General features: G+C 41.9%; 2 protein-coding genes across 2 annotated transcripts; both read right to left on the reverse strand.

The window, feature by feature from the left end:
- Positions 1-1137: 1137 nt before the first annotated feature.
- On the reverse strand, positions 1138-8331 carry LOC139314124 (glutathione S-transferase Mu 1-like). The gene is made up of 8 exons (XM_070939656.1): positions 8201-8331; positions 6141-6216; positions 3453-3517; positions 3187-3268; positions 2993-3093; positions 2137-2232; positions 1946-2056; positions 1138-1388 (listed from the first exon to the last, which is right to left on the reverse strand). The coding sequence occupies exons 1-8, from the start codon at positions 8234-8236 to the stop codon at positions 1293-1295; spliced, it is 663 nt and encodes a 220-aa protein (XP_070795757.1). The 5' UTR covers positions 8237-8331; the 3' UTR covers positions 1138-1292.
- Positions 8332-12379: 4048 nt separating this feature from the next.
- On the reverse strand, positions 12380-19998 carry LOC139314125 (glutathione S-transferase Mu 1-like). Its single transcript, XM_070939659.1, has 8 exons — positions 19877-19998; positions 17845-17920; positions 15211-15275; positions 14945-15026; positions 14751-14851; positions 13899-13994; positions 13710-13820; positions 12380-12630 (listed from the first exon to the last, which is right to left on the reverse strand). The coding sequence occupies exons 1-8, from the start codon at positions 19910-19912 to the stop codon at positions 12535-12537; spliced, it is 663 nt and encodes a 220-aa protein (XP_070795760.1). The 5' UTR covers positions 19913-19998; the 3' UTR covers positions 12380-12534.
- Between the last annotated feature and the right edge of the window lie 3348 nt (positions 19999-23346).

Genomic DNA, 23346 nt, shown 5'->3' on the forward strand with positions numbered 1-23346 from the left:
TAATTGATCTTTTCCCAAGGATTGGCAGATTATCCACTTAATGAAAACGCTCCAGCAAGCCAGACCATTATTTTCATCCTCACCCCAACCATTTGAGTGCTACACACAGATAAGCAGATTCTTTTTGGATAATAGCAATAGCACCTCCACTTAGACTTATATACCGCTTTGCAGTGCTTTACTCTTTCCAAGCGGTTTACGGTCAGCATATTGCTCCCAACAATCTGGGTCATTTTACTGACCTCGGAAGGAGGGAAGGCTGAGTCAACCTTGAGCCTGGTGAGAATCGAACTGCCAAACCGCAGGCAGCCAGCCGTCAGCAGGAGTACTGCATTCTAATCACTGTGCCTCCTCATGTCTTAAGAGTATTGACCTACTTTCCAACTTTCATCATTATGTACAAACATAGTTTAGGACAAGAACATTTTGCTTGGAAATAGAGGAGTCAGATTGTTCATTCCTTCTGATGCTCTTTCACACTTCTGGATTAGAAATGAAGAAAATGATTCAATGTATTTACTGGTTGAAATATACCATTTTATGAGTGTATTATGAATATGAGTATATCAGGTTTACTTTAATTTCTCCATTTGTCAGTTTAGAAATACTTTCACTGATTCATGCTAGAACACGTTAGAGAGAAGTTGGGCAGAAAAATGAAGTGATTGTTTAAAAAATAATCAATGAACTTCCCTTCTATGAAAGTAATTATGTTTCGATTAATTCCAAATTGTGCATGTGTATTCATGTGAGATTATTCCCAGGATTTGACAGCTTGTAAATTTTGGGTTTGCAAATGATTCAATTTTCAGGAACACACTTTAAGTAAATCAGAATACAGTTTTCAGAGGCTGCTAGTGTTCTTCTAACTTATTATTTTGTTTAATCCATCTTATTTAAATATTTCTCATATGTAATGGAAAATAAAATTAGTAGCCTTTCATATTTCTTCTCTGCTGTTCTCATTTTAGCCAAAGGTCAACAGCCAATCAGCTTTGAGCACACATGAAAGCAGTTCTTCATAGATAAAGGCACATTCATGTGAATTACATTAAAACACAGGGATAAAACAGGAGGTGTGAGAGACTACAAGTCAAAAGTATGTGATAGTGTAACAAACAGGACAACATTACAAAGTAATTCCAAGATACTTTATTGAGCACTGCTGCCTTCCAAATACCTAAACATCACAATTCTACAGAAACACCATTCTTTTTCTTATCAACTCCACCTAAGACAAGAATGGAGAAAAAGGGGAAAATATCTCATCCAGCAACAAAGATTTTTTTTCTTTATGCTTTCTTGTTACACCATTTGGCCATCTTATTGTTAATTGGAGTTTTCATAAAGCGGCTGGAACTCATGTAAGCAGCAATTTTCTCAAGGGCCTGAGGATGCAGACAAAAGAAATATTTAGGAGACTGAGAGAAGTTGTTGGTAAGCCAAAAGCTCAAGGAGGCATACTCCTACCAACCACCCAATAAACCCACCATCAGGGCAACCACACACATTTCTTCTACACTAAAAAATACATTCTAGATCGGGGTCTCCAACCTTGGCAACTTTAAGACTTGTGGACTTCAAATACTAGAGTTGCTCAGCCAGCTTTGCTTGGTAGCAAACTTTAAAATCCTTGCACTGTTGGTAGTAGACTTTAAAATCCTTGCACTGTTAGCAACCAGTTCATCATAGGAAAATGTATGTCAAATAAAAGTATGGAAGGGAATTTACCACCAAGCCTTCTGGTGCTTGTTTCATATACTAAAGGGACAGTAGTCCATACCATAAGGATAGTATTTTCCATATATTTCTGCCCATGCCAATTTGGGCCTCAATCTAGCAAACAGATAAATACTGTGGGTTAATCTGTCAGTTCCTGCCAAAACCCAGTAAACTAAGTCACAAGATCCACAAAGCCAGCAAATTTCATGAAGCCAAAGCTAACCTCAAAACGGGTCAGAAAATCTTGAAGATTCTTGAATTGATCAAGGCACTTGGGTTCAAGCATGCGGTTTTGATCAAGTACATCATACATGAGAAAGTCTACAAATGTGATCTGGGGGGAAAAAAATCAATAGTGAGTCACCAAAAAGATCAGACCTGCCCAAAGAAACCCAGGTATGGCTATGCATGTACCTTATCCCCGGCAAACCACTTTCTATCTCCCAAAAACTGGGAGAAAAGTTTCAGTTTCCCTGGTAACTGCTCCAAATATCCAGGCTTGAGTTTCTCCTGCAAAACAAGCAAGTAGACAAAACGGAATTGAGAACGCTGCTTGTTTCTACCCAACAGTTATGGAATTTGACATGCTCCATCCAAGAGCCATCAGAGGAAGCCAAAGTTACTCCTTATGTTCTGATGGCATTACAGCAGTACCGAACTATTTGACAGTACCTTTGGATCACATAAAATGTATTCCTTCCAGTCCAACCACTATAGCAATATGTGCAATGTGAGCAGCAAGTATGACCAGCAAACATAACTCATATCTCTACAGCAATTCTACTGAAAAGTGAACGAAAATTCCTTTGCATTTTAACTTTGAGAGAGCTAGTTGACATGTTTATTATTTGGAGCATTATGCAAACACACAACACAATTCCCCATTGCAGATATTCACATATTGATTTCAAATATCAGCAGATATCTAAATTTAACATGGAAGTGTGTGCAGAGATCAACATCATGAACTGGGAGGTTCATATCTGGAGGTTTCACATGTAGACTTTTCCAAATTTGTTAATGCCTGAATACAGGCAATAGCCCTTAAAAAAACCCTCTCCATCTTGATTCCCAGAAAATTGACAGAGATATTGGCAGATGCTTACACATCACTTTTATACACTTGCCACAGGAAACCTTCAAAGACACACCGAGTAAATACGTTTTCTGTGTTATAATTGGATCCAGTCTTTAGTTCGTACACCATTACACGGCAATATTTCTTTATTCCGGTTTACTAGAAAATGGAAATGAAGGTGATTCAACTCACAAAGTCAGGATTGTAGCAAATCATCACCAAGCCCATACGGAAATCCATCACTTGATTCTCCAGCATGTCCACTCTGGTAAGTTCTTCCTCAGTTTTGCCGCCTGCAGATAGTATAGAGAGATGAGAAATATTGGGCATCAGAAACATGTCTTAATCAGCCAGTTCAGCTTCCAAAAGAGCTCAGGTATACTTACAAAGATGGTGCTTGCGTGCGATGTACCTGAGAATAGCATTACTCTGTGTCAATTTGGTCTTGCCATCAATTAAGTATGGAAGCTGGAAAGTAGACAGAATGAACTGCTTAAGAACAAATCTTTGCCATGTTAGGCTTTCACATGATCGTTCTCTATCTAATTGTCCTTCAGCTATCCTCTTTATCCAAGTCCTCATATGTAAATACCATAGAAAACAGCATATTGAGAAGATATTCTTCCCAACCATTATGCATACAGTTACTTACATTAGGAAAGTCCAGCCCCAATTTTTCTTTTTCATTGATCCATTGACTTTTATCATAATCTGGAGCTGTAGAAAATGGGAGATAGAAAGTTCAGACAGCCAGAAAATTTAAATAAGATATAAACTGCTTACCTTTCATTAGACAAAGCAATCAATTTTAGGAAATGCCAAAAAGTGCATGCTTTTCCTGACCCAGTTTTAGCAAGTACCATACCAAATGCTGACAAGTTTACCTCTGCCATTTAATGACTGGTTGCATGATAAGCATAGCTTGGCTACCGAATTAATCCAAGTTTTGGAGTTTGTCCATTGCACTGAACCATAAAGTAACTAAATGGGCTAGGTTTATATAACACATCAAATCACAAAACAAAGATTAACAGAGGTAAGCAAGCCAAGCTTAGCATGCTGTTAACAGCCATTAAGCCTTCAGTTGACCTGGTTAAATATACTGCTCAAAAAAATAAAGGGAACACAAGCAGAAGACATCCGAGATCTGAATGAATGAAATAGCCTTATTAAATACTTTGTTCTTTACAAACTAAGTAGTTTATACACTGCTCAAACAACTAAAGGGAACACAAAACTACTGTATGTAAAGAACAAAGTATTTAATAAGGCTATTTCATTTATTCAGATCTCGGATGTCTTCTGCTTGTGTTCCCTTTATTTTTTTGAGCAGTGTATATTGTGAGACTTCTGTGGGTCATCTGAATTCTTGGTTTCATATCAAGAATATTCCCCAGAACATCATGTAACATTCTACAAGTTGTTTCAAGGAAACAATTTGGCAAGATCAAGCCACATGAAGAAATCATCCTCCCCAGGTGGATAAATGGAAAACCCCATAAATATTTGGCACAATAAATAATTAGAGTGGTTTATTTCTTAGATTTAGAGGCCCTATTTGAAGAAGAGAATTTGGTGCCAATATAATGAGGTGGCTACCAGCATGCTCAGAACTGCTGCTGTGGTCATATGACCCCCATCGACCCCCTTTCTCCCTACAAGCTTCCCAGGCTTCCCTATTAACTTGTGGGAAGGTGTCAGAAGAACACTGTAAATGAGGACTGGGGAGGGAGCACCTCAAGCTATCACAGAATTAACACCAAAATTTCCACCCACATCTTTAATACCTATTTTACTAAAGTTGACCTGAAAGTAACTTGCAAATAAAACGAAGAAATCTTACAGAGCAGTGCATGGGCATAAATATAAAAGAGCAAGGTTAGAGAGAAGGAATGGGAAACAGGTAAGGCCTTCGAGTGCCTTAGTATCCAGGTAGAGAGACCAAGAATCAACAGAGATAAATGAAAATATTCTACTGGATTAGAAACCTGCAATTGTAGTGATAAAAATTATGTAACATCCTTGACTTGAACTTTCATTAGAAGAACACTATTATACTCCATAAGACTTGCCTAAAGCCAACTCAAGAGCACTGAAATGTGCAATGCTGAACAAAATTATTATGTAATAATTTCTGTGATTTTTGGCAACAAATAGCTAAAACGATAGGTATATTAGAATCATTTACCGATAGGCACCCAAACATCATTATGAGCCAGAGGTCTCCCTAATGAGATGATAGTCTGGATGAACCTAGTTCTAAGGGCAACGTATGCCAAAATAAGTGAGCGGCCTGAGATGATGAATGGATATAAGGAGCCTGTTGTTATATAAAGGAACAATATCTTAAGATAATGGCTTTGGAAAGAGGCCCATAATATTGCACTAAGACCGTGATGGTGAACCTATGGTACGCGTGCCACAGGTGGCACGCGTAGCCATATCATTGGGCATGCCAGTTGAGCTCTGGTGCGCATGCGCATGCTGGCCAACTGATTTTCGGGCCTTCTGGGCCCACCAGAAGTAGGGAAACAGGCGGTTTCCTGCCTCCGGAGGGGCTGGGGGAGGCCCATTTTTCTTTCTTACGTGGCTCCAGATCCTCTCTATGCATCTGCGGAAGGCGAAAACAGCCTTTCCCACTCCCTCGGAGGCCCTCAAAGGCCTAAAACGGCCCATTTCCCAATTCCCGGTGGGACAGGAAGTGACTTTTTTGCTGTCCCCAGCCTCCAGAGACTCCTAGAGCCTTTGGAGGGCCTCCGAGGGAACGAGAAAGGCTGTTTTCGCTCTTCCCAGATAAATAGAGAGGATCTGGAACCAGGTAAGAAAAAAAAATGGGCCTACCAGGCCATCACGTGCCAGGAGCAGGGAGGGTGAGAGCGGGGGTTGCGCGCAGGGCAGGGCGCATAGAATTATCGGTGTAGGCACGTGTGCGCGCAACCCTCCTCCACCCCCCCTCTCCTGGCACGCGATGGCAAAAAGGTTATCCATCACTGCACTAAGAGATCATCTGGAAAAGTTCCAATACAACAGTTAAATAACAGCCCAGCCTTCAATGAACAGCTCCATCTAATTATTGTGCGCGCACCACTCTACCTTAGGTAACTTAAGGAATGTTTATATAATTTACTCTGCTTTTCTTCTACTCTAACCATTTATACATTCGTGTAGAGCAAGAACAATTTCTCACATTCTTGGGAATACTCAAAACCTAGAAACGAAGAGTGTTTCTTTTGAATGAAGAGCTGAGCTAATATTTACAGTCAACAAGTTATATTCACAGAAGAAAACAAGGGGGAGGAGAGGACTTCAGTACAAATGAAACTTGGCAAGTCACACAAACCTTCTCCACAGCTGTAAAACTTATCTTCATAAGGTGTTCCTGTGTATTCAAGCATCAATCGAATGCTATGGGCAAGCTGTAAAGAAAAGAAGCAAACCAGCCATCAGACAGGTGGGGTAATTTTTCACAAGATGCGAAGAGATCTGATGAGAGCCCGTTGAGGTAAACAGGGCCAAGAAATGGACACAGTAGATATTTCAGGAATGCTCTTTATTCTTACTGCGTAGAATGACAGGCACTTTGAAAGCCTCTATCAAGAGTTCCTCACTACTCCATCTCATACCAAGGAAAATCAAGGCAGGGTTATTTCGAGTTTCTTCTCAATTTTTCTTCCTCCTTGAGACTGAACTCCTGACCCCCATTTAGGCTGGATAAGCAAGAGCCACTTGAACAGGAAACTCTGCTACTTAAATCCTGTTCATGGTTCTTTGAGCTCCGTCAATATTTTCCAATGCTTCCAACAAAACTTATTTTTCTTTATCAATATAAAAATTATAGGGGGAACCAAGGGGAGCAATGGTTCAGACAGAGGGTTTATATATCCTCCAATCTCATCAGTACAAATAAGTGAGATTTCTGTTCCAAACATTTTAAAACACATAGTAGTCACCGTTTTTCCAATTCCATTGTATTCACACATAGATGGGGCATGCAACTCTTTTGGACCAGGAGCCACACTAAATGTCCTTCTTGGGTGGCGGATTTTCTTTTGTGAATAACAGAACAAACAAAAAAGGATTTCCTTCTGGACTTTAAGCTGCAATCTTGGAAGGCAGGAGGTAATAGGCAATCTGGAAGGTTGTTTATTCAATTTATTGAACTTACTTATTGAAAATCCTCTCACCCATCTCCTCCCACTTATGACTGTATGACTGTAACCTTGTTGCTGGTATCCTTAAGATTTATATTGACTGTTTCCTAATATGATTCGATTGCTTATTTGTTCTCTATGACTATCATTAAGTGTTGTACCTTATGATTCTTGACAAATGTATCTTTTCTTTTATGTACACCGAGATCGTATGCACCTTGTGTGTCTAATCACACTTGGCCAATAAAGAATTCTATTCTATTCTAACGTTCCCACACCTTTATCTATGGGACAGGAAAAAGAGGGATTCCTCCGGGAATGACCACCTGATTTCATTGTGAAAACCAAGTGGGCAGGAGGAAATGTAAAAAAGCCACCTTGAAAATGTTAAATCCGCTTTAACCAGGGGTGAAATCCAGCAGGTTCTGACAGGTTGTGGAGAACCGGTAGTGGAAATTTTGAGTAGTTCGGAGAACCGACAAATACCACCTCTGGCTGGCCCCAGAGTGGGGTGGGAATGGAGATTTTGCAATATCCTTCCCCCAGGAGAGGAGGGAATGGTGATTTTGAAGTATCCTTCCCCTGGAGTGGGGTGGGAATGGAGACTTTGCAATATCCTTCCCCTTGCCATGACCACCAAGCCGCGGCCACAGAACCGGTAGGGAGGAAATTTGGATTTCACCCCTGGCTTTAACCGTGAACCATCGCTTCCCCTCCGCACCGCAATTCCGGCAACGTTTATTTAGATCCAACTGCCAATTTTATTCAATAGGTCGGGTACACCCCCTCTCCTCTCCCCGAGACAAAGAAGGGGCCCCGCTGGAAGAAAAAAAAACTCGTTTCGGGCAGCGGGCTCACTCGGTCTGCAGGCGCAGGAGACCGAAGCAGGCCTCCCCCCTCCCCCAATGAAACAAACGCCCGCCTGTAAGACAAACCCAGCTGGTCTTGCAAAGCAGCCAGGCTTTCAATGCCCCCGCCGGGAACCGGAGAAAGGTCAGGAGAAGCCCGCGGAAACGCCGCCTCTCCTTCCATTCGCCCGCAGGCAGAGAAAGGCCTTACTGGGGCGCGGGAATCTCACCGTCTTTTCAAACGGCGCCCTGCAGGAGAGGCGGCCGCTTTCCCTGCACGCCTCGGCTCCAACCTGGAGCCCCGCCGGTGGCAGCAGCGAGAGAAGAGAGCAGCAGGTCCTGCACGGCAACCGGGGAAAGCAAAGCCAGCTCGGTTTTTGTTTTTTGCCCGAGCAACTCACCCCTCTAATGTCCCAGTAGCCCAGAATCATCGGCATGGCGCTGGCGGCTCCTCGGCTCCGTTGCTAACGCTGCGGACTCTTCGCTTCGCGGGAAACGGGGCTCTGCAACCTAAAGAGGTAGACTCCGTCTGGGAGGGGCTTCATAAATGAATCAAGCGCCGCCTCGATTGCCAAACCAGGCAGCGGGGGTTGGTGGGTGTGTGGGTGGGTGGGTGAGGTGTGCCGGCAGCCCAATACCAGAAGCGTCCATTGCAACATGCAGCTGCTCTTTCGGCCCCTTCGGAAGGGCGCCTTTTTGCTGAGTTTGGGATTTGAGTTTGGCTGGGATTGGAACGGCTCTTCTGAAAAGTTGCCCTCTTAAGTCCACTTAGATCCGCCATCGGTAGAGGCGCCTTTTTTGCAGGCCTGCTGGTTGTGCCGTAGAGATGAATGAGAAATAGCGCCAACCGCTTCTAACATTCCCGAAGCTGTTAATGATTGCTTAACGCCACGTCCAAGTGCGTGGACCGAGAAGAACTTTGAGCGGGGGTGAATTCGGTACGAAATTCAGAGCAAGCGATTGGCGGGCGCGCTTTGGGTCTTAGCGGCAAGCCTTCCCGAGTCAAAGGTGAGACCGAGATCCGCAGAAGTGGCCGTCCAATCTTCCCTCTCCCTAAACCAGGGGTGAATTCCAGCAGGTTCTGACAGCTTCTGGAGAACCGGTAGCGGAAATTTTGAGCAGTTGGGAGAACTGGTAGCAGAAATTTTGAGTAGTTCAGAGAACCGGCAAATATCACCTCTGGCTGGCCCCAGAGTGGGGTGGGAATGGAGATTTTGCAGTATCCTTTCCCTGCCAAGCCCGCAGAACCGGTACTAAAAAAAAATTGGATTTCACCACTCCCCTAAACAGATTTGCTTTATGTTATTTTAACCGTGATTTGTGACTGAAAATAGCAAAGGCTGAAAGCAGAAAAGTGTGGTCCAAAGCCTAGCTGAATCACAGGTTTTGAAATTTGTCTGCAGTGACCACGATAGTGTGACTGTGATCTAGTACAAAGTAGAATATTTGTAGCTCTGGGTTGACATAAAGGGTCCTTGGTGCTCTCTGAGCTTGCTTGTTTTCTTGCAGGCATTTCATTACCCTGAAGGGAAACAATAATAAGGATATAATAAATAATGCTAGGATATGATATACTGGTATACTAGATTCTGTAACCATTAGGTTCTTGTAATACACATATGCCTTTGTATTTGTATCACATATATTATGCCTTTATATTTGTATCTCCTGTAACAAACATATTCTGTTATTAGGCCTGTAATGTATCTGGTATTTGTCAAACATATGTCCCTGCCATTTGACCTGAACCCATATTAATCTTCTCCCTGTTTCTTTCTTGTGCCATCTAAGAGCATGGTAGTATCTCAGTCTTAATTTATGTTGATCTGGATAGACTCCTACCTTCCAGGGGCAGGGGGCCTAAGTGGCCAATTGAGTAAACAAAGAAATGCTCAAGAAGACTAATTGGGAAGTTTCTATTCCCCCTTGCAGGGCAACAAGGAATGCACGGGCCTGGATTGGGAGGCCAGAGTTGGGTACTAAGCTGACGTCTCTGAGGGTATAAAAGGACGCCATACCTTCCCCAAGGTGTGGCTATCTCCTCACATGCATTGTATCTGTATGTTCTGGATATAGTTCCACCCAGTATTTTGTTTTTGGCCATAAATAAAATCTGTTTTTTTGCAAGCCTCGTCTTGAGTCTCTCTCTTTGGCATTCTGGTGACTCAAGTGTATTTTGGGACCTTACAACCACAAACTAGGTAATATCATCAGTGCTACCTAGTTTGGGTAATGAAACCTCTGCAAGAAAACAAGCAAATTCAGAGAGCACCAAGCACCCCTCATGGTCTGATTTAAATATCATCCATGTTTACAATTATGTATATTTGGTGTCATGGCAGTCTAGTGGTGAAGATGCTCGACTCCCACTTGAGAGTTCTATCAGTTGAGAGTTCAATCCTAGGTAGCAGCAGATGTTTGTCTACTTGGGTGCTAAGAAAAAATGATACGCTGTGAAGGCCACATAGGATCAGGAAAGGCATCCAGCCAGGAAATGCTTACCTCCGTCCACTTGCCCTGACTCTACCCCGAATTTAATAGACTACAGAGTTATAAAAAGGGAGTATATCCTTAATGCAACATTAAAAATAAAGAAGCAGAACTTCAATTGCACCATTGAGAAAAGAAAAGAAAAAAAAGGAAAGGAAAGGAAAAAAGAAAGGAAAGAAAGAAAGAATACCAAAAATGATTTTAACTGTGACAATTCTAGAAGACAACATAGGAAAAAATACCTTAAATTAGAAGAAATAATTGTTTGGGGTTGGGAGGAGGGGGAAGTGGGGGAGATACTTTCTGCTATATTAAATCTTAAACTGCTGGTAAACTCTATAAATCATATTCAACTATGCATCTAATTTACCATGGTAGTCCCAGCATCAGAAGCAGATGCTGTATCCCAAACAGCTTTATAACATGCACTCCCCAAAAAGTGTGTGTGTAGTTCATCTTTTCACAGTAATGGTCCTCAGCATTAGCTTTTGCAGATCTCCCAACCCATTCCATCATCTATTTTGAAGAGATCATCACTGCATCAATGGCACAACTCACTGAAAATGTTATTAGTTGCATGGTAATCTTCAATCCACTAATTTTCCAGTTAGTTTGTAATTGCTGTGTTTAAGAATAGCCTTCAAGAGGGCTTTAAGATGCTTCTGTAAATGCTGTAGCAAGTAACATGCTTACCATTTTTGAATGATCTCAGGAACATCTGTAAATGACTGTTTTTACAGTGGTGACACACTCTTCTATTATTGGGCTATGGCTTTCAGAATAGCGACATTTAGAGGGGTCATTGATTCTTGCAGCCCGGCCTTATCACAGACCACCTCATCAATTTTTGACTGTGAAAAGATACTGTATCAAGGAAATATTTGTGAAGGATAGAATCTTAAATGGATCCTTTAGATTTTAGAACTTTGAAAAGATAACTTTGAGGTAGCCAGGATGTTCTGAATAATGAATCTGATTTGGAAATACTCTTAATCTTCTCCAAGTGAGGATAATTGGAGCAGGGGACAAAAGATTAAAAGTGTAAAAAGACTATATTATACTGTATTAATAGGTATTCCATTCCCAGATTTGTAGTTAAGACACAGATTAATATATTCTGAAAACAATAATTGATCTTTTCCCAAGGATTGGCAGATTATCCACTTAATGAAAAGGCTCCAGCAGACCTTGGAAGGAGGGAAGGCTGAATCAACCTTGAGCCTGTTGAGAATCAAACTGCCAAACTGCAGGCAGCCAGCCGTCAGAAGTAGTACTGCATTCTAACCACTGTGCCATTGTGCCTCCTCATAATGTCTTAAGACTATTCACCTACTTTCCAACTTTCATCATTATGTACAAACATAGTTTAGGACAAGAACATTTTGCTTGGAAATAGAGGAGTCAGATTGTTCATTCCTTCTGATGCTCTTTCACACTTCTGGATTAGAAATGAAGAAAATGATTCAATGTATTTACTGGTTGAAATATACCATTTTATGAGTGTATTATGAATATGAGTATATCAGGTTTACTTTAATTTCTCCATTTGTCAGTTTAGAAATATTTTCACTGATTCATGCTAGAACACGTTAGAGAGAAGTTGGGCAGAAAAATGAAGTGATTGTTTAAAAAATAATCAATGAACTTCCCTTCTATGAAAGTAATTATGTTTCGATTAATTCCAAATTGTGCATGTGTATTCATGTGAGATTATTCCCAGGATTTGACAGCTTGTAAATTTTGGGTTTGCAAATGATTCAATTTTCAGGAACACACTTTAAGTAAATCAGAATACAGTTTTCAGAGGCTGCTAGTGTTCTTCTAACTTATTATTTTGTTTAATCCATCTTATTTAAATATTTCTCATATGTAATGGAAAATAAAATTAGTAGCCTTTTATATTTCTTCTCTGCTGTTCTCATTTTAGCCAAAGGTCAACAGCCAATCAGCTTTGAGCACAGCATGAAGCACTTCTTCACAAAGGCACATTCATGTGAATTACATTAAAACACAGGGATAAAACAGGAGGTGTGAGAGACTACCAGACACTATTCATGTGATAGTGTAACAAACAGGACAACATTACAAAGTAATTCCAAGATACTTTATTGAGCACTGCTGCCTTCCAAATACCTAAACATCACAATTCTACAGAAACACCATTCTTTTTCTTATCAACTCCACCTAAGACAAGAATGGAGAAAAAGGGGGAAATATCTCATCCAGCAACAAAGATTTTTTTTCTTTATGCTTTCTTGTTACACCATTTGGCCATCTTATTGTTAATTGGAGTTTTCATAAAGCGGCTGGAACTCATGTAAGCAGCAATTTTCTCCAGGGCCTGAGGATGCAGACAAAAGAAATATTTAGGAGACTGAGAGAAGTTGTTGGTAAGCCAAAAGCTCAAGGAGGCATACTCCTACCAACCACCCAATAAACCCACCATCAGGGCAACCACACATTTCTTCTACACTAAAAAATACATTCTAGATCGGGGTCTCCAACCTTGGCAACTTTAAGACTTGTGGACTTCAACTCTCAGAGTTCCTCAGCCAACAAAGCCACAAGTCTTAAAGTTGCCAAGCTTGGAGATCCCTGTTCTAGATGAAACCACATTAATGGAGTACCCTCCACATACCTTTTCCCTTCAAACTCTGCTGCCATGCCTAGTTGGGAAAGATGATGGGGATGAAGTCTAAAACCCAGTTAGGGCAGGGGTCCCCAACCCCCGGGGCCACAGAAGTGGAGGATGAGCACGAGCGCATCCCCACTTGTGCGAGCAGAGGTTGAGCATGCACACATGCATGCCAAATGGAGCTGCACACATCCCTTCTCCCCTGCCCCCACAAAGCCAGAAAGCTTGGGGAACTCTGAGTTAGCAAATGGCTGCTAGATTTAGTGCCAACTATATTTTGCTTTCCACTCAGAATTGGAGGGGAAACTTTCAGGTTTTTATAGTTACTCATTATTTTAAATCCAGTCTTGGGGAGGGGCTTGGGGGCAGCTAAAAAAAAGCTGCATTTACACAGTCAGTAGATTTCCCACCTGCACCTTCTGAAATCATTCAATTAATGGTAGTCTGTTTTACTTTACATGTATACCAATTACAAGTTTACCACTTGGTAGTAGACTTTAAAATCCTTGCACTCGTAGCAACCAGTTCATAGGAAAATGTATGTCAAATAAAAGTATGGAAGGGAATTTACCACCAAGCCTTCTGGTGCTTGTTTCATATACTAAAGGGACAGTAGTCCATACCATAAGGATAGTATTTTCCATATATTTCTGCCCATGCCAATTTGGGCCTCAATCTAGCCAACAGATAAATACTGTGGGTTAATCTGTCAGTTCCTGCCAAAACCCAGTAAACTAAGTCACAAGATCCACAAAGCCAGCAAATTTCATGAAGCCAAAGCTAACCTCAAAACGGGTCAGAAAATCTTGAAGATTCTTGAATTGATCAAGGCACTTGGGTTCAAGCATGCGGTTTTGATCAAGTACATCATACATGAGAAAGTCTACAAATGTGATCTGGGGGGAAAAATAAAAAGTGAGTCACCAAAAAGATCAGACCTGCCCAAAGAAACCCAGGTATGGCTATGCATGTACCTTATCCCCGGCAAACCACTTTCTATCTCCCAAAAACTGGGAGAAAAGTTTCAGTTTCCCTGGTAACTGCTCCAAATATCCAGGCTTGAGTTTCTCCTGCAAAACAAGCAAGTAGACAAAACGGAATTGAGAACGCTGCTTGTTTCTACCCAACAGTTATGGAATTTGACATGCTCCATCCAAGAGCCATCAGAGGAAGCCAAAGTTACTCCTTATGTTCTGATGGCATTACAGCAGTACCGAACTATTTGACAGTACCTTTGGATCACATAAAATGTATTCCTTCCAGTCCAACCACTATAGCAATATGTGCAATGTGAGCAGCAAGTATGACCAGCAAACATAACTCATATCTCTACAGCAATTCTACTGAAAAGTGAACGAAAATTCCTTTGCATTTTAACTTTGAGAGCTAGTTGACATGTTTATTATTTGGAGCATTATGCAAACACACAACACAATTCCCCATTGCAGATATTCACATGTTGATTTCAAATATCAGCAGATATCTAAGTTTAACATGGAAGTGTGTGCAGAGATCAACATCATGAACTGGGAGGTTCATATCTGGAGGTTTCACATGTAGACTTTTCCAAATTTGTTAATGCCTGAATACAGGCAATAGCCCTTAAAAAAACCCTCTCCATCTTGATTTCCAGAAAACTGACAGAGATATTGGCAGATGCTTACACATCACTTTTATACACTTGCCACAGGAAACCTTCAAAGACACACCGAGTAAATATGTTTTCTGTGTTATAATTGGATCGTCTTTAGTTCGTACAGCATTACACGGCAACATTTCTTTACTCCGGTTTACTAGAAAATGGAAATGAAGGTGACTCAACTCACAAAGTCAGGATTGTAGCAAATCATCCCCAAGCCCATACGGAAATCCATCGCTTGATTCTCCAGCATGTCCACTCTGGTAAGTTCTTCCTCAGTTTTGCCGCCTGCAGATAGTACAGAGAGGTGAGAAATACTGGGCACCAGAAACATGTCTTAATCAGCCAGTTCAGCTTCCAAAAGAGCTCAGGTATACTTACAAAGATGGTGCTTGCGTGCGATGTACCTGAGAATAGCATTACTCTGTGTCAATTTGGTCTTGCCATCAATTAAGTATGGAAGCTGGAAAGTAGACAGAATGAACTGCTAAAGAACAAATCTTTGCCATGTTAGGCTTTCACATGATCGCTCTCTATCTAATAGTCCTTCAGCTATCCTCTTTATCCAAGTCCTCATATGTGAATACCATTGAAAGCAGCATATTGATAAGATATTCTTCCCAACCATTATACATACAGTTACTTACATTAGGAAAGTCCAGCCCCAATTTTTCTTTTTCATTGATCCATTGACTTTTATCATAATCTGGAGCTGGTAGAATATGGGAGATAGAAAGTTCAGACAGCCAGAAAATTTAAATAAGATATAAACTGCTTACCTTTCATTAGACAAAGCAATCAATTTTAGGAAATGCCAAAAAGGGCATGCTTTTCCTGACCCAGTTATAGCAAGTACCATACCAAATGCTGACAAGTTTACCTCTGCCATTTAATGACTGGTTGCATGATAAGCATAGCTTGGCTACTGAATTAATTCAAGTTTTGGAGTTTGTCCATTGCACTGAACCATAAAGTAACTAAATGGGCTAGGTTTATATAACACATCAAATCACAAAACAAAGATTAACACAGGTATTGCTTAGTGTATTGCTTAGCCCATTGTAAGCCGCCCTGAGTCTCCGGAGAAGGACGGCATATAAATCAAATTAAAAGAAAAGAAAAGAAAAGAAAAGAAAAGAAAAGAAAAGAAAAGAAAAGAAAAGAAAAGAAAAGAAAAGAAAAGAAAAGAAAAGAAAAGAAAAGAAAGGTAAGCAAGCCAAGCTTAGCATGCTGTTAACAGCCATTAAGCCTTCAGTTGACCTGGTTAAATATATTAGGAGACTTCTGTGGGTCATCTGAATTCTTGGTTTCATATCAAGAATATTCCCCAGAACAACATGTAACATTCTACAAGTTGTTTCAAGGAAACAATTTGGCAAGATCAAGCCACATGAAGAAATCATCCTCCCCAGGTGGATAAATGGAAAACCCCATAAATATTTGGCACAATAAATAATTAGAGTGGTTTATTTCTTAGATTTAGAGGCCCTATTTGAAGAAGAGAATTTGGTGCCAATATAATATGAGGTGGCTACCAGCATGCTCAGAACTGCTGCTGTGGTCATATGACCCCCATCGACCCCCTTTCTCCCTACAAGCTTCACAGGCTTCCCTATTAACTTGTGGGAAGGTGTCAGAAGAACACTGTAAATGAGGACTGGGGAGGGAGCACCTCAAGCTATCGCAGAATTAACACCAAAATCTCTCCCACATCTTTAATACCTATTTTACTAAAGTTGACCTGAAAGTAACTTGCAAATAAAACGAAGAAATCTTACAGAGCAGTGCATGGGCATAAATATAAAAGAGCAAGGTTAGAGAGAAGGAATGGGAAACAGGTAAGGACTTGAGTGCCTTAGTATCCAGGTAGAGAGACCAAGAATCAACAGAGATAAATGAAAATATTCTACTGGATTAGAAACCTGCAATTGTAGTGATAAAAATTATGTAACATCCTTGACTTGAACTTTCATTAGAAGAACACTATTATACTCCATAGGACTTGCCTAAAGCCAACTCAAGAGCACTGAAATGTGCAATGCTGAACAAAATTATTATGTAATAATTTCTGTGATTTTTGGCAGCAAATAGCTAAAACTATAGGTATATTAGAATCATTTACCGATAGGCACCCAAACATCATTATGAGCCAGAGGTCTCCCTACTGAGATGATAGTCTGGATGAACCTAGTTCTAATGGCAACATATGCCAAAATAAGGGAGCGGCTTGAAATGACGAATGGATATAAGGAGCCTGTTGTTATATAAAGGAAAAATATCTTAAGTTAATGGCTTTGGAAAGAGGTCCATAATATTGCACTAAGACTGTGATGGTGAACCTATGGCACGCGTGCCACAGGTGGCACGTGTAGCCATATCATTGGGCATGCCAGTTGAGCTCTGGTGCGCATGCGCATGCTGGCCAGCTGATTTTCGGGCCTTCTGGGCCCACCAGAAGTAGGGAAACAGGCGGTTTCCTGCCTCCGGAGGGGCTGGGTGTGGGGGAGGCCCGTTTTTCTTTCTTACGTGGCTCCAGATCCTCTCTATGCATCTGCGGAGGGCGAAAACAGCCTTTCCCACTCCCTCGGAGGCCCTCAAAGGCCTAAAACAGCCCATTTCCCAATTCCCGGTGGGACAGGAAGTGACTTTTTTGCTGTCCCCAGCCTCCAGAGACTCCTAGAGCCTTTGGAGGGCCTCCGAGGGAACGAGAAAGGCTGTTTTCGCTCTTCCCAGATAAATAGAGAGGATCTGGAACCAGGTAAGAAAGAAAAATGGGCCTACCAGGCCATCACGTGCCAGGAGCAGGGAGGATGAGAGCGGGGGTTGCGCGCAGGGCAGGGCGCATAGAATTATCGGTGTAGGCACGTGTGCGCGCGACCCACCGCCGCCCCCCCCTCTCCTGGCACGCGATGGCAAAAAGGTTATCCATCATTGCACTAAGAGATCATCTGGAAAAGTTCCAATACAACAGTTATATAACAGCCCAGCCTTCAATGAACAGCTCCATCTAATTATTGTGCGCGCACCACTCTACCTTAGGTAACTTAAGGAATGTTTATATAATTTACTCTGCTTTTCTTCTACTCTAACCATTTATACATTCGTGTAGAGCAAGAACAATTTCTCACATTCTTGGGAATACTCAAAAGCTAGAAACGAAGAGTGTTTCTTTTGAATGAAGAGCTGAGCTAATATTTACATTCAACAAGTTATATTCACAGAAGAAAACAAGGGGGAGGAGAGGACTTCAGTACAAATGAAACTTGGCAAGTCACACAAACCTTCTCCACAGCTGTAAAACTTATCTTCATAAGGTGTTCCTGTGTATTCAAGCATCAATCGAATGCTATGGGCAAGCTGTAAAGAAAAGAAGCAAACCAGCCATCAGACAGGTGGGGTAATTTTTCACAAGATGCGAAGAGATCTGATGAGAGCCCGTTGAGGTAAACAGGGCCAAGAAATGGACACAGTAGATATTTCAGGAATGCTCTTTATTCTTACTGCGTAGAATGACAGGCACTTTGAAAGCCTCTATCAAGAGTTCCTCACTACTCCATCTCATACCAAGCAAAATCAAGGCAGGGTTATTTCGAGTTTCTTCTCAATTTTTCTTCCTCCTTGGGACTGAACTCCTGACCCCCATTTAGGCTGGATAAGCAAGAGCCACTTGAACAGGAAACTCTGCTACTTAAATCCTGTTCATGGTTCTTTGAGCTCCGTCAATATTTTCCAATGCTTCCAACAAAACTTATTTTTCTTTATCAATATAAAAATTATAGGGGGAACCAAGGGGAGCAATGGTTCAGACAGAGGGCTTATATATCCTCCAATCTCATCAGTACAAATAAGTGAGATTTCTGTTCCAAACATTTTAAAACACATAGTAGTCACCGTTTTTCCAATTCCATTGTATTCACACATAGATGGGGCATGCAACTCTTTTGGATAAGAAGCCACACTAAATGTCCTTCTTGGGTGGCGGATTTTCTTTTGTGAATAACGGAACAAAAAAAAAAGGATTTCCTACTGGACTTTTAGCTGTGATCTTGAAAGGCAGCAGGTAATACGCAGTATAGAAGGTTCTTTATTCAATTTATTGAACTTACTTATTGTAAGTTCACCCATTTCCTTCCACTTATGACTGTAACCTTGTTGCCTGTATCCTTAAGATTTATATTGACTGTTTCCTAATATGATTTGATTGCTTATTTGTTCCCTATGACTATCATTAAGTATTGTACCTTATGATTCTTGACGAACATATCTTTTCTTTTGTGTGTGCACCTTGTGTGTCTAATCACACTTGGCCAATAAAGAATTCTATTCTAACGTTCCCACCCCTTTATCTACGGACAGGAAAAAGAAGAGGGATTCCTCCGGGAATGACCACCTGATTTCATTATGAGAACCAAGTGGGCAGGAGGAAATGTAAAAAAGCCACCTTGAAAATGTTAAATCCGCTTTAACCAGGGGTGAAATCCAGCAGGTTCTGACAGGTTGTGGAGAACCGGTAGTGGAAATTTTGAGTAGTTCGGAGAACCGACAAATACCACCTCTGGCTGGCCCCAGAGTGGGGTGGGAATGGAGATTTTGCAATATCCTTCCCCCAGGAGAGGAGGGAATGGTGATTTTGAAGTATCCTTCCCCTGGAGTCGGGTGGGAATGGAGACTTTGCAATATCCTTCCCCTTGCCATGACCACCAAGCCGCGGCCACAGAACCGGTAGGGAGGAAATTTGGATTTCACCCCTGGCTTTAACCGTGAACCATCGCTTCCCCTCCGCACCGCAATTCCGGCAACGTTTATTTAGATCCAACTGCCAATTTTATTCAATAGGTCGGGTACACCCCCTCTCCTCTCCCCGAGACAAAGAAGGGGCCCCGCTGGAAGAAAAAAAAACTCGTTTCGGGCAGCGGGCTCACTCGGTCTGCAGGCGCAGGAGACCGAAGCAGGCCTCCCCCCTCCCCCAATGAAACAAACGCCCGCCTGTAAGACAAACCCAGCTGGTCTTGCAAAGCAGCCAGGCTTTCAATGCCCCCGCCGGGAACCGGAGAAAGGTCAGGAGAAGCCCGCGGAAACGCCGCCTCTCCTTCCATTCGCCCGCAGGCAGAGAAAGGCCTTACTGGGGCGCGGGAATCTCACCGTCTTTTCAAACGGCGCCCTGCAGGAGAGGCGGCCGCTTTCCCTGCACGCCTCGGCTCCAACCTGGAGCCCCGCCGGTGGCAGCAGCGAGAGAAGAGAGCAGCAGGTCCTGCACGGCAACCGGGGAAAGCAAAGCCAGCTCGGTTTTTGTTTTTTGCCCGAGCAACTCACCCCTCTAATGTCCCAGTAGCCCAGAATCATCGGCATGGCGCTGGCGGCTCCTCGGCTCCGTTGCTAACGCTGCGGACTCTTCGCTTCGCGGGAAACGGGGCTCTGCAACCTAAAGAGGTAGACTCCGTCTGGGAGGGGCTTCATAAATGAATCAAGCGCCGCCTCGATTGCCAAACCAGGCAGCGGGGGTTGGTGGGTGTGTGGGTGTGTGGGTGAGGTGTGCCGGCAGCCCAATACCAGAAGCGTCCATTGCAACATGCAACTGCTCTTTCGGCCCCTTCGGAAGGGCGCCTTTTTGCTGAGTTTGGGATTTGAGTTTGGCTGGGATTGGAACGGCTCTTCTGAAAAGTTGCCCTCTTAAGTCCACTTAGATCCGCCATCGGTAGAGGCGCCTTTTTTGCAGGCCTGCTGGTTGTGCCGTAGAGATGAATGAGAAATAGCGCCAACGGCTTCTAACATTCCCGAAGCTGTTAATGATTGCTTAACGCCACGTCCAAGTGCGTGGACCGAGAAGAACTTTGAGCGGGGGTGAATTCGGTACGAAATTCAGAGCAAGCGATTGGCGGGCGCGCTTTGGGTCTTAGCGGCAAACCTTCCCGAGTCAAAGGTGAGACCGAGATCCGCAGAAGTGGCCGTCCAATCTTCCCTCTCCCTAAACCAGGGGTGAATTCCAGCAGGTTCTGACAGCTTCTGGAGAACCGGTAGCGGAAATTTTGAGCAGTTGGGAGAACTGGTAGCAGAAATTTTGAGTAGTTCAGAGAACCGGCAAATATCACCTCTGGCTGGCCCCAGAGTGGGGTGGGAATGGAGATTTTGCAGTATCCTTTCCCTGCCAAGCCCGCAGAACCGGTACTAAAAAAAAATTGGATTTCACCACTCCCCTAAACAGATTTGCTTTATGTTATTTTAACCGTGATTTGTGACTGAAAATAGCAAAGGCTGAAAGCAGAAAAGTGTGGTCCAAAGCCTAGCTGAATCACAGGTTTTGAAATTTGTCTGCAGTGACCACGATAGTGTGACTGTGATCTAGTACAAAGTAGAATATTTGTAGCTCTGGGTTGACATAAAGGGTCCTTGGTGCTCTCTGAGCTTGCTTGTTTTCTTGCAGGCATTTCATTACCCTGAAGGGAAACAATAATAAGGATATAATAAATAATGCTAGGATATGATATACTGGTATACTAGATTCTGTAACCATTAGGTTCTTGTAATACACATATGCCTTTGTATTTGTATCACATATATTATGCCTTTATATTTGTATCTCCTGTAACAAACATATTCTGTTATTAGGCCTGTAATGTATCTGGTATTTGTCAAACATATGTCCCTGCCATTTGACCTGAACCCATATTAATCTTCTCCCTGTTTCTTTCTTGTGCCATCTAAGAGCATGGTAGTATCTCAGTCTTAATTTATGTTGATCTGGATAGACTCCTACCTTCCAGGGGCAGGGGGCCTAAGTGGCCAATTGAGTAAACAAAGAAATGCTCAAGAAGACTAATTGGGAAGTTTCTATTCCCCCTTGCAGGGCAACAAGGAATGCACGGGCCTGGATTGGGAGGCCAGAGTTGGGTACTAAGCTGACGTCTCTGAGGGTATAAAAGGACGCCATACCTTCCCCAAGGTGTGGCTATCTCCTCACATGCATTGTATCTGTATGTTCTGGATATAGTTCCACCCAGTATTTTGTTTTTGGCCATAAATAAAATCTGTTTTTTTGCAAGCCTCGTCTTGAGTCTCTCTCTTTGGCATTCTGGTGACTCAAGTGTATTTTGGGACCTTACAACCACAAACTAGGTAATATCATCAGTGCTACCTAGTTTGGGTAATGAAACCTCTGCAAGAAAACAAGCAAATTCAGAGAGCACCAAGCACCCCTCATGGTCTGATTTAAATATCATCCATGTTTACAATTATGTATATTTGGTGTCATGGCAGTCTAGTGGTGAAGATGCTCGACTCCCACTTGAGAGTTCTATCAGTTGAGAGTTCAATCCTAGGTAGCAGCAGATGTTTGTCTACTTGGGTGCTAAGAAAAAATGATACGCTGTGAAGGCCACATAGGATCAGGAAAGGCATCCAGCCAGGAAATGCTTACCTCCGTCCACTTGCCCTGACTCTACCCCGAATTTAATAGACTACAGAGTTATAAAAAGGGAGTATATCCTTAATGCAACATTAAAAATAAAGAAGCAGAACTTCAATTGCACCATTGAGAAAAGAAAAGAAAAAAAAGGAAAGGAAAGGAAAAAAGAAAGGAAAGAAAGAAAGAATACCAAAAATGATTTTAACTGTGACAATTCTAGAAGACAACATAGGAAAAAATACCTTAAATTAGAAGAAATAATTGTTTGGGGTTGGGAGGAGGGGGAAGTGGGGGAGATACTTTCTGCTATATTAAATCTTAAACTGCTGGTAAACTCTATAAATCATATTCAACTATGCATCTAATTTACCATGGTAGTCCCAGCATCAGAAGCAGATGCTGTATCCCAAACAGCTTTATAACATGCACTCCCCAAAAAGTGTGTGTGTAGTTCATCTTTTCACAGTAATGGTCCTCAGCATTAGCTTTTGCAGATCTCCCAACCCATTCCATCATCTATTTTGAAGAGATCATCACTGCATCAATGGCACAACTCACTGAAAATGTTATTAGTTGCATGGTAATCTTCAATCCACTAATTTTCCAGTTAGTTTGTAATTGCTGTGTTTAAGAATAGCCTTCAAGAGGGCTTTAAGATGCTTCTGTAAATGCTGTAGCAAGTAACATGCTTACCATTTTTGAATGATCTCAGGAACATCTGTAAATGACTGTTTTTACAGTGGTGACACACTCTTCTATTATTGGGCTATGGCTTTCAGAATAGCGACATTTAGAGGGGTCATTGATTCTTGCAGCCCGGCCTTATCACAGACCACCTCATCAATTTTTGACTGTGAAAAGATACTGTATCAAGGAAATATTTGTGAAGGATAGAATCTTAAATGGATCCTTTAGATTTTAGAACTTTGAAAAGATAACTTTGAGGTAGCCAGGATGTTCTGAATAATGAATCTGATTTGGAAATACTCTTAAATCTTCTCCAAGTGAGGATAATTGGAGCAGGGGACAAAAGATTAAAAGTGTAAAAAGACTATATTATACTGTATTAATAGGTATTCCATTCCCAGATTTGTAGTTAAGACACAGATTAATATATTCTGAAAACAATAATTGATCTTTTCCCAAGGATTGGCAGATTATCCACTTAATGAAAAGGCTCCAGCAGACCTTGGAAGGAGGGAAGGCTGAATCAACCTTGAGCCTGTTGAGAATCAAACTGCCAAACTGCAGGCAGCCAGCCGTCAGAAGTAGTACTGCATTCTAACCACTGTGCCATTGTGCCTCCTCATAATGTCTTAAGACTATTCACCTACTTTCCAACTTTCATCATTATGTACAAACATAGTTTAGGACAAGAACA

The sequence above is a fragment of the Pituophis catenifer genome, unplaced genomic scaffold (genome assembly GCF_029215685.1).
Source record: "Pituophis catenifer annectens isolate HBS135680 unplaced genomic scaffold, rPitCat1.0.hap2 SCAF_3, whole genome shotgun sequence".
Classification (NCBI taxonomy): domain Eukaryota; kingdom Metazoa; phylum Chordata; class Lepidosauria; order Squamata; family Colubridae; genus Pituophis; species Pituophis catenifer.